Source organism: Arachis duranensis, chromosome 3, assembly GCF_000817695.3.
Source record: "Arachis duranensis cultivar V14167 chromosome 3, aradu.V14167.gnm2.J7QH, whole genome shotgun sequence".
In the NCBI taxonomy this organism is placed as follows: Eukaryota; Viridiplantae; Streptophyta; class Magnoliopsida; order Fabales; family Fabaceae; genus Arachis; species Arachis duranensis.
This window is the reverse complement of record NC_029774.3, coordinates 72,348,363-72,357,498: the sequence shown is the minus strand read 5'-3', so window position 1 is coordinate 72,357,498 and position 9,136 is coordinate 72,348,363. Positions and strand designations below refer to the sequence as shown.

Sequence of the window (9,136 nt, the reverse complement as noted above, 5' to 3'; positions counted from 1 at the left end):
TGATTTGCATTATGAGGTTGTTGCTGCACACTTTTGTCTTTGATCAACTCTAACAAGGCAAATCTTTGCTCTGGAGTGAATTCAGATCTTGATATTCCAATGTTCTCTTGGAGACAATTGAGCTGGAATTGTTTGTCACTGAGTATATCATCATGCCCCTCAGTGATCACGTGATTGATGGTGGTAGAAAGAAAAATTAGGGATAGAAAGAGAATGGCAAAATTGGATTGATCTCAATTCACAACTTTTTCTTTTTTTTTTTATTCACAGCTTGGTTGCTCTCCACGCTCACCGCACCATGAAGAAAATCTCATGTCCTAAGCTGTTCAAGCTGTGATGTTGATGGTTTGATGAATCAGAAGGGATTAAGAGAGGGAGAGAGATAGGTTCTTCTCATTATTGGAGAGAATGAAAAATCCCCCTTAGAAAATATTTGTTGAGTTATTACACCTTATATACTATGTACTTTTTTTTTATGTACTCTCACTAAAAAATAATTACAATGATAAACCTATTATTGATAAAGAAATAATCTAGGTAACACACTTGTTGAAATTAGAATGGCAACTTTAGCCGAAGTCATTTTTCACGACTTTATTTAAGTTGCCGCCTTAAAAATAAGGCCAGGAACTTGTGAACTACTAAAAAATGGGTTCGACAGTGGCTGAATAAACTCTGTTGATAGAACCTCACAAAAATTGATTTCTGGGACAAATTTTATCTCTCTGCCACCATCAATATTAGAACTAGCTTGGATTACTCCTCTTCTGTCTTTGATAACTGGTTAATTATTGGTTCTAACAATACCACACTTGGGCCATTAGTATTGCAGGGTTGTACCTGTCTTAGAATTGCGGTGTCATCGCCTGTGATATTCGACTAAATTTTTGTGTGTTTCTAACTAATTTACCATGCTATTATTTTGTTTCATTCAATTGATAAATATACATATTTCAAAACAATGTTAAAATAAATAAACATTAAGAAGCAGGAGAAAGAGAGGCTAATATTGAAGTCACCATATGTTCTTCAAGTCGCTGCCATTTTCATCTCTAGCGTCAGGAAGTGAGTTTTATTGAATTTTGATATATAAAATCGTTCAAAATATATAAACCAATTTTCTTTAGCTCTTGTCACAGTAAAAAATCAGTAAAGAAAGAGAAAATCATTAAAAAAATAAATCTTAGCACCATAAAAATTTTATTATATTCTTAAAGAATCTTAGATTTATGCAAGTTAAGAAGTCGTTGTACGAGTGAAAAAAAAAAAGAATAAATGGATTAAAAAAAAAAACAAAAACAAAGTGGCACATATAAGCAACATAGTCTAGCATGGCATTGACCCTAGGAACTTTTAATTTTAATTGTTTCCTCGTTTGATAAACAAAGAAACACTCTGCATATACCAAAACACTAATTAAAAATTATTAGAGTGCCTCCTCAGAATTATCAAGAAACTAAAATGCCGAAAATTTCATATATGCTCTCAACAAGTGAATACTCTTATTCTATGTTGAATTTAGTTTTTATTGTATTAATATTTTGAGCAATGCTAGGGAACCAAAACGGTATTATCAAAAAATTAGCCAAATACTTTTAGATGAATTTAAAATTTCTACGAGTTAATATGTATGAATATTTCTTTTATTAAGTATAAGAACGTTTCTTTTTCATACTAAATAGATGTTCTTTTATATATTTTTCAAATTTTTTTATATTACAAATATGAATGTCTTTATTTCTTTAAGAATTTCATATTTTTTTTAAATTTTATAAATTTTTAATTATTTTTTGCTAAAATATAATTGGATGCTTTTTTTGTTAAATATTAAGATGTTTTTTTCATATTAAATGAATATTTTTTTTATAATTCATGACATTCATATTAACAAATAGGATCATCAATGAAGAGTTAAAAAGTGTAAACCCCCTATCAAATCCTAAATATTTTGATCCGGTTCGCATAAATTTGTCACCCCACATGTCCTGTCCAAGGCATGTAGTCCATACCCTTATAAAGATAACACAACAACCAAAGGCATTGGTGTTTATCAAGGGAAAAGATTCTGTGAAATCTTTGAAGAAATTACCAGAGAACAGCCTCTAAATATCGTGCCGAACTGGAGATGCAACGGCACCGATGATTTCTGTAGTAAGTTAGGTCCCTTTTTATTTGATAAGGCAACCAAAATAACAGATGGAGGGTTTCAAGATGTTAAACTTTATATGCGCTTGTAGAGGGCGTCGCAAAGAACATGGAAATCGCCGACGCTTCCAATAGCATTGCTAAAAGAGAGAGAAGAGAAAGGTTTTTATATGTTTTAATTATGTTTACTTAATCAATTTTAAATTTTTTAAATTTTAAAATTAAAAAATTTAAAATTAATAATTAATATAAATTAATGTAATTTTGTTTAATTTTTGGTTAGTAAACTTTTGATTTCATATACTTTTCTTAATATTTTTAATTTGATACAGAAGACAATTAATTATCTTGTTATTCTTTGAGGGTTATAGTATTCAATATTTTCTCACTTTTTTATAAATAATATTACATAACTAATAAATATTATTATTTTTATTAGTATTTAATTACTAATAATTTGTATTAATATTTATAGAAATTTTATAAAAAAAATATAATTAATTAATAGCAAATACCCTGGTTGCAACTCCCATGTATTACCGTACCACTCACGCCAACAACGCTTCCAAATTCTGATTTCGTATTTTGAATTTATCTTCATGCAAAAGACGCAAAACAGTGTTACAGATTAAGCTTTTTGGCCTGAAGAAAGGGTAGCCATAGAACTATGATGAAGCGTATATATTCACAAACACCATTCAATTCTACATTATTTGAAGCATGGCAAAAGCAAAATACACGAATCCGAAGGCGCAGTTGAAGAAATGGATCTCGTTGAGGAAGCTGGTTTTGCCGATGCTTTTGATTTTCACGATTGTGCTTCTGGTGTTACTTTCTATCGGAGTTGTTAATCTTCCTATTACCGCTAATGATTCTCCGATCAAGGATATCGGTGCTGTTAGGCGGCGCAGAACTTCTGAGAGGTAGCTTCCACCGCTAACGATTCTGTTTTTATTTTTCTAGTTATAAGGCGAAAATGCGTTTAACATTACTACTTTATTGTTGTTGCTTTTGAAAGAGGTTACGGTTTGGTAGAGCAAAAGAAAAAGTGGACCGAAATTCTTTCGTGGGAGCCAAGAGCTTTCATGTACCACAATTTCCTGGTTAGTTTTTCAGATCTGTTAATTCACCTGTTATGGATTAGGCACTGATTTTTTTCATGTACACACCTGTTTGGTGCAACGTGGCGGTTACCAGCTCAGTTCAGATCTAGAATTTTCCTTGAAAACGTGTTATAAGGATGTCTTTTAGGCGAGGCTCAAGAAAATTAGTTATATTCATGAATGGAATACCGAATTGTGACTGAAAAGGTTCAACAAGCTTGAGCGTCTTGTCTTATTTTGCGATATTAGATTCATGTAGCAGTAAACTGTTGAAAGTGAAGCTCATCTATTTTGTATTAGAATATTAATATTAATTAATTCTGCCTCTCATTTGGATCAGTCCAAAGAAGAATGTGAACACTTGATCAACGTTGCCAAACCACATATGGAAAAATCACAAGTTGCTGATAGTGATACTGGGCAGAGTATAGATAGCAGGTTTGCCTCTATTTTGCGTGTTCATTATGGTAACAATAGTTGTAAGCTGTGTTTTGGTTTAGATACTTGCTCCTGAGAGACTAGTGGTGGTAATGCAATTCTATACAATCCATGCCTCCAGTGATCGTACTAGCTCAGGAGCGTTTCTGAGAAGAGGATTGGACAAAATTGTCCAAAGGATAGAAAAAAAGATTGCTGATCTTACTTTCGTACCAATAGGTATGACTGTATGATGAGTTCCTGTATGCGTCTGCTTATCTCTTTCTTTTGTCTTTCTAAGTTTGATATAGGATAATGTCAGGGACACAATAACCTAAAATTATCTTATCTAATTTAATGTTTATAATTTTATAAATATAACATCTATAATTATAGACTTATTACATTTAATATTATTCAGTTATTCCAGCAGTAATTAAAGATTGAAAAATAAAATAATTTTTTATTGTTTTACACTGATTTTCTATTGCTTCCTGAATATTTTTGTCGGTTAAACTAAGATATTTTAGTGTGTCCGATTCCTTTTTGCTTACTCAGGGTCACTTTATAAAATATGAGGGTTCTTTCTTGCTCAGTCATATGAGGCAGCATATGATGAAGTTAATGTAATGAGTTTGTGTCATTTTAATATTTTTGTAGATCCCATTAGTGTTTGAATTTTTGTACCTTGGATCTCACTATATGTGATATGGTGGTTAAGCCGGAAATGGAATACAATTTGAATATATTAAACTGGAATGGAAATACCTCCTAATATAGTATACTTATCGTCTGGTATGAATGAATTACTTCAAGTTTTTTAGTTACTAATGAATAACTCATAATATGTAGAGAATGGAGAAGGACTTCAGGTTCTTCACTATGAAGTTGGCCAAAAATATGAACCTCACTTTGATTACTTCTTAGATAAGGTCAACACTAAGGATGGAAACCACCGTGTTGCTACAGTTCTTATGTACCTGTAAACACATGTCTCTTTTCAATTATAGTTCTATTTTGTGTTAGTTAAGCTTTAAAGTAGTCTTTCAAATTGGTCTTGTGCACAAGAATAGTTTCTTAAATTCTAATTGTATCAATTACGTTTCTAAAATCGGCAAAAGTGTACATGTTAGTCCTTATCAGCATTATGAATCACGCTAAGGAACTAACGTGGTACACTTTTGCCAATTTCATGGACGTAACTAAGCAACTGAGAATTCAAGGACTATTTTAGTATAAGCGCTATTCTCAGGTACTACTTTCGGATTTAACTCACTTGTGCTTTATGGTGGATTTTCTTTGGAAATATACTGATTGTTTAATTTTTATGTGTTTTGTGCAGTTCAGATGTTGAAGAAGGTGGCGAGACCGTATTTCCTGATGCCAATGTAAGTTTTAGTTCTGTTCCATGGCAGAATGATTTGTCTGAATGCGCTAAAAATGGTCTCGCGGTGAAGCCAAAAATGGGTGATGCTATATTGTTTTGGAGCATGAAGCCAGATCTCACCCTAGATCCTTCTTCTCTACATGGTTACAAACTTCACAAAATTTAATTTAGTAATTCATACTGATCCCAATTTGCAATTTTGTTACTCTACTATCGACCTCCTGGGAAGTCCTCTTTTTTTTTTTTTTTTTTTTTTTTTTTTTTTTTTTTTTTTTTATTTTGTTTAATGCTTCCAGGTAGTTGCCCTGTTATTAGAGGAAATAAATGGGCTTCAGCAAAGTGGCTACGTCTTGGGGTGTTCAACTAATAAGGATATTATTAAGCCATCTCGTGTGCAGATACTTGTAGAGAGTAAGGATCATTCCAATGCACTCTTACAAGAATTCAAAAATGATTTTTATCTTAAAGTATAAGCGACAATTTCATCCATTTCGTGCAACAATTTCCTCGCTCAACATATTTGCATAGGATTGCATTATAAAAATACTTTATATTTATTAAAAATAGTGTAACTAAATATCCTTTAAATATGATTTTTTTTAAAAAATAAATAACTTCTCTAATTTTTTGAATAACCTGACCTCCGTAATAAGACATCAAATTAACAAATATGTATTTATATTTATATATACATATTAATTTATATAATTTTCTAATTAATCAAATTTATTATAACAATAATTAAATCTACAATAGATGAATAATTAAATCGTTCTCTTTGTCAAAATACTTTTATTTATGTGATAATATACTATTTAAATATGTGTGGAACAATATTTTTTTAAAATTTCTTTTATGCTGACCATCCTCTATACAAAAAGCATGTGGAAGTAATCATAGATCAGTTTACAAAAGAATTTGTCTAGTGACATCAATATACTAATTTTTCATCTCTCTGTTTATACCACAACTAATGTATTTGGTATTGAGGAACAATGAAAATTCTTCCAACATTAATAAAATACTCAACCCCATTATTTGACAATTTGGGTTTTTCACCATAGCCATCATCTGCTGTTGACACATCTAACTGTTTGCCACTATACCAACACATGCTAATCGCCATGTTTAAAACCTTCTCCATCTGCTTTTGACTAAGATTAGACGCACCACCTACTGCCTTGGTTTCAGCCTAAGGGCAGCACTGAAAGAAACATAACACCAAACATAACTTCTCTGGACAAATGTGGCCCTCTCTATGAACAAAAAAAAAAATTGACCAAATTGAAGTAATTATTGGATTCAGAATTTTGGATCCTCTCATGTTCAAAATAAACATGACATTCTATTGTTTACATCACAATGATAAAATTTGACTTGCTGATTAACCGAATTAAGGCTTTGGGTTAGTTGCCTCGTTGGTTCAATCAATTGGTTTTAGGTCAAATCACTTAATTAAATAGGATTTAGTAAATAAATATATAACGATATAATATGATTCAAACAGATGCCCCATATGTAATATGAATTTAATTTTGATACATTGACCATATAAAAGAATTTTACACGCGCATCTAATTACGTATCACTAAGTCAATAAAAATAACTACTTTTTTACAATTAACACATGTATGGTCATTGATTTACGTTGTTAGTGCATCAAAATTAAACTCATAATATTTGACAAAATATATAACAAATGACTAGCCCGTTTGGAATCGTTAGGTGGTTTGTGATTCTTTTACCAATCTCTCTATGCCTCAACCAACGGGTCTGGTCTTAGGTCTAATAACTATAATTAAGATCTCCACATTCTACAATGATTCTTTTTTAACATTTTATAATTTTGAGAGTAATTATATCAATGAAGAAGATGTGAACATGACAAAGATCATGCTAATTTTCAACATGAGAGGATCCAAATCCATGATGATTAATTACCTGTTGATACAATAACGCTTTCCAGTGGGTGGAGGACCATCATCAAACACATGTCCAAGATGAGCATCACAGACAGCACAAAGAACTTCCTGGCGCGGCATGAATATAATGGACAAATCTAATTTTGACTTCACATTGTTCCCAATTGGCTGGTAATACGATGGCCATCCAGTTCCACTATTAAACTTAGTAGATGATCTAGAGAGAAAAAAACAATGCAAAAGAATTAAATCAGTTCAAGATGAATGTGATCAGTGAAAGAAAAATGTAGTTTGGTGAACTGCATATAAAGTACTTACTCAAATAGAGGGGTGTCACAACATATGCAATGGTAAGTCCCCTCGGTTTTGGTATTCCAATACTCCCTGGAATTATTCAAAATAATGAAAGTTAAAACAACAGTTGCATAAAAAAAAAATAAAAAAAGAACCTCATATATAGCACTGTGTATTATGTTAACTGTGTATCACCGTGCAATTCTTTAGATTTTAGTAAGATGCAAAATTATACTTGCTATTGATAACCAGAAATTCTAACTACAGCAAAGAAAATTGACAATGATACATGGAGACTTGAAGGTGAAGAAATTGACAATCTCAATCTGCTGGATTATACCAGGCTTATTATGAATCATGATCAAAATTGTGCAGTACAAAAATATGAATGCCTCTCATGGTGGTTAGAAGATTTTTGGAATATAATATGCAGCATATTGTATCCTTACATAGCCTTGAACAAGAGACAATAAATATTAAATCCATATGTACACTAGACTAAACCAACACTCTCTAGCCCCCTGCCAATGGTTCTAGATTTCGAGACATAAAACCAATAATGTGTCTCTAGTGTAGCTTTTAAGAGAGATGGTTTCATGACAAGCATATCAGTTACAATAAGACGAGTCAAATTTGAAAAAAAAAAGAAAAAAAAAAGATTGTTCAAGAGCCATCTAAAACGAAAACCATGCAATATGCAAGATAAATGAAATATGTAACAAATGCTTTTATTATCAAATTAGTAATAGAGTTAGAACGTACCCAGTGAAAGCTCTCTCAGTCCCCTTTTGACGGGTAATGTAGAATTGTTCACTTGTTAGGCGCTTCTTCCACTCTTCATCCCTATAATCAACAGTGTCGGCACCTAAAAGGCCCAATAAAGAGTATGTCAGATAAAACACTGGCAAACCTTGCTAGGAAGGGTAATGCTATAAAAACAATAAGGTAAAATTATCTTATTTAACTTAACATCGATAATTTGGTACCATATAATATCTATAATTTCATATTTATTACATCCAATATTATCCAATTATACCTCATGCATACAAAATAATACAATTTTAAACTGTTCTGAGCTTATTTAATTATATGTTTATTAAATCTAATACTAACTAATTATTCTAATAGTAATTAAGAAATATAAAATAAGACACTTTGAGCAGCTGTGAATTGATTCTCTATTGTCTCCTCAGTGTTTTCGAGCAAGAAATCCCAATAACAAAGCCTATGCCACATTTTGCCCCCAAAACCAAAAGCAATTGATGTATCTTAATTCAAATTTAATGGACTAAATTACTCCGTTGAAATTCAAACACAGAGGACCATTCACTAATGACAAATCAAAATCTAAATAACTACCGCCACTTACTCCTGCAATTTTCTACTAAACTAACTGGCTAAGCGAAACTAAATAAAAACCAAAAAGCTATCTCCTAAGAATAAACAAAGACCAAGAGGAGAACCCAATTACTGTACAAATTAATGTTAGTATTAATATGATAATCAAAATACCTGATTCAAAGGAAGTGTTGTCTGCTTGCTGGGATTGGGAAGAAGCAGAGGAACCCATTGAATGGATTGAATAACAAAATTTCCTTCCGGAACCGTCAATAGCACGTGAAGGAAAACATACCAAGACCTTAGAATTATGAATAAACCTCTGGCAAGGAATATGAGATGTTGGTAAACTCAAAGCACGAGAAGCCATCTTACCCAAAAAGAATACGTGGCCACTTTAATAAATTCATATATCTAAGTAAATTAGTACGTGAGGCTGTCCTTATCGTTTTTAATCACTAATCACTGAAGAGATTACGAGTTAGCCACGTAGAGATTTCCAAGCCACGAAAGTTGAGATGCAAAAC

At 31.7% G+C, this 9,136-nt stretch overlaps 3 protein-coding genes across 4 annotated transcripts in view; 1 reads left to right on the top strand and 2 right to left on the bottom strand.

Annotated features, from left to right (window-relative positions):
• LOC107479245 (uncharacterized mitochondrial protein AtMg00810-like) overlaps positions 1–2,678 on the bottom strand; it is a 5,745-nt gene extending 3,067 nt beyond the window's left edge. The window contains exon 1 of the mRNA XM_016099396.1: positions 2,661–2,678. Within this exon, the coding sequence (XP_015954882.1) occupies positions 2,661–2,678 (18 nt within the window). The remainder of the gene's footprint in view (positions 1–2,660) is intronic.
• LOC107479240 (probable prolyl 4-hydroxylase 3) lies at positions 2,667–5,541 on the top strand. Its single transcript, XM_016099389.3, has 7 exons — positions 2,667–3,068; positions 3,164–3,248; positions 3,589–3,686; positions 3,808–3,905; positions 4,518–4,647; positions 5,008–5,195; positions 5,349–5,541. Exons 1-7 carry the CDS (start codon positions 2,866–2,868, stop codon positions 5,417–5,419), a joined length of 873 nt encoding a protein of 290 aa, XP_015954875.1. The 5' UTR covers positions 2,667–2,865; the 3' UTR covers positions 5,420–5,541.
• A 416-nt stretch (positions 5,542–5,957) lies between these two features.
• LOC107479241 (uncharacterized) lies at positions 5,958–9,047 on the bottom strand. 2 transcript variants are annotated; one of them, XM_016099390.3, is made up of 5 exons: positions 8,784–9,047; positions 8,031–8,133; positions 7,293–7,358; positions 6,994–7,191; positions 5,958–6,308 (listed from the first exon to the last, which is right to left on the bottom strand). In XM_016099390.3, the coding sequence occupies exons 1-5, from the start codon at positions 8,977–8,979 to the stop codon at positions 6,245–6,247; spliced, it is 627 nt and encodes a 208-aa protein (XP_015954876.1). In that variant the 5' UTR covers positions 8,980–9,047; the 3' UTR covers positions 5,958–6,244. The 2 variants fall into 2 exon arrangements, with proteins under 2 accessions (XP_015954876.1, XP_015954877.1); XM_016099391.3 differs by having other exon boundaries at positions 5,958–6,256; positions 8,784–9,042.
• Between the last annotated feature and the right edge of the window lie 89 nt (positions 9,048–9,136).

Excerpts from the sequence above, each read along its gene's own strand:
- LOC107479241 (XM_016099390.3), bottom strand. The coding sequence starts at position 8,979 with ATGGCTTCTCGTGCTTTGAGTTTACCAACATCTCATATTCCTTGCCAG. Across the intron at positions 8,134-8,783 it reads CAACACTTCCTTTGAATCAG|GTGCCGACACTGTTGATTAT; the intron begins GTATTTTGATTA and ends TGGGCCTTTTAG. Across the intron at positions 7,192-7,292 it reads TGTGACACCCCTCTATTTGA|ATCATCTACTAAGTTTAATA; the intron begins GTAAGTACTTTA and ends TTTTCTCTCTAG.
- LOC107479240 (XM_016099389.3), top strand. The coding sequence starts at position 2,866 with ATGGCAAAAGCAAAATACACGAATCCGAAGGCGCAGTTGAAGAAATGG. Across the intron at positions 3,249-3,588 it reads TCATGTACCACAATTTCCTG|TCCAAAGAAGAATGTGAACA; the intron begins GTTAGTTTTTCA and ends CATTTGGATCAG. Across the intron at positions 4,648-5,007 it reads GCTACAGTTCTTATGTACCT|TTCAGATGTTGAAGAAGGTG; the intron begins GTAAACACATGT and ends TGTTTTGTGCAG.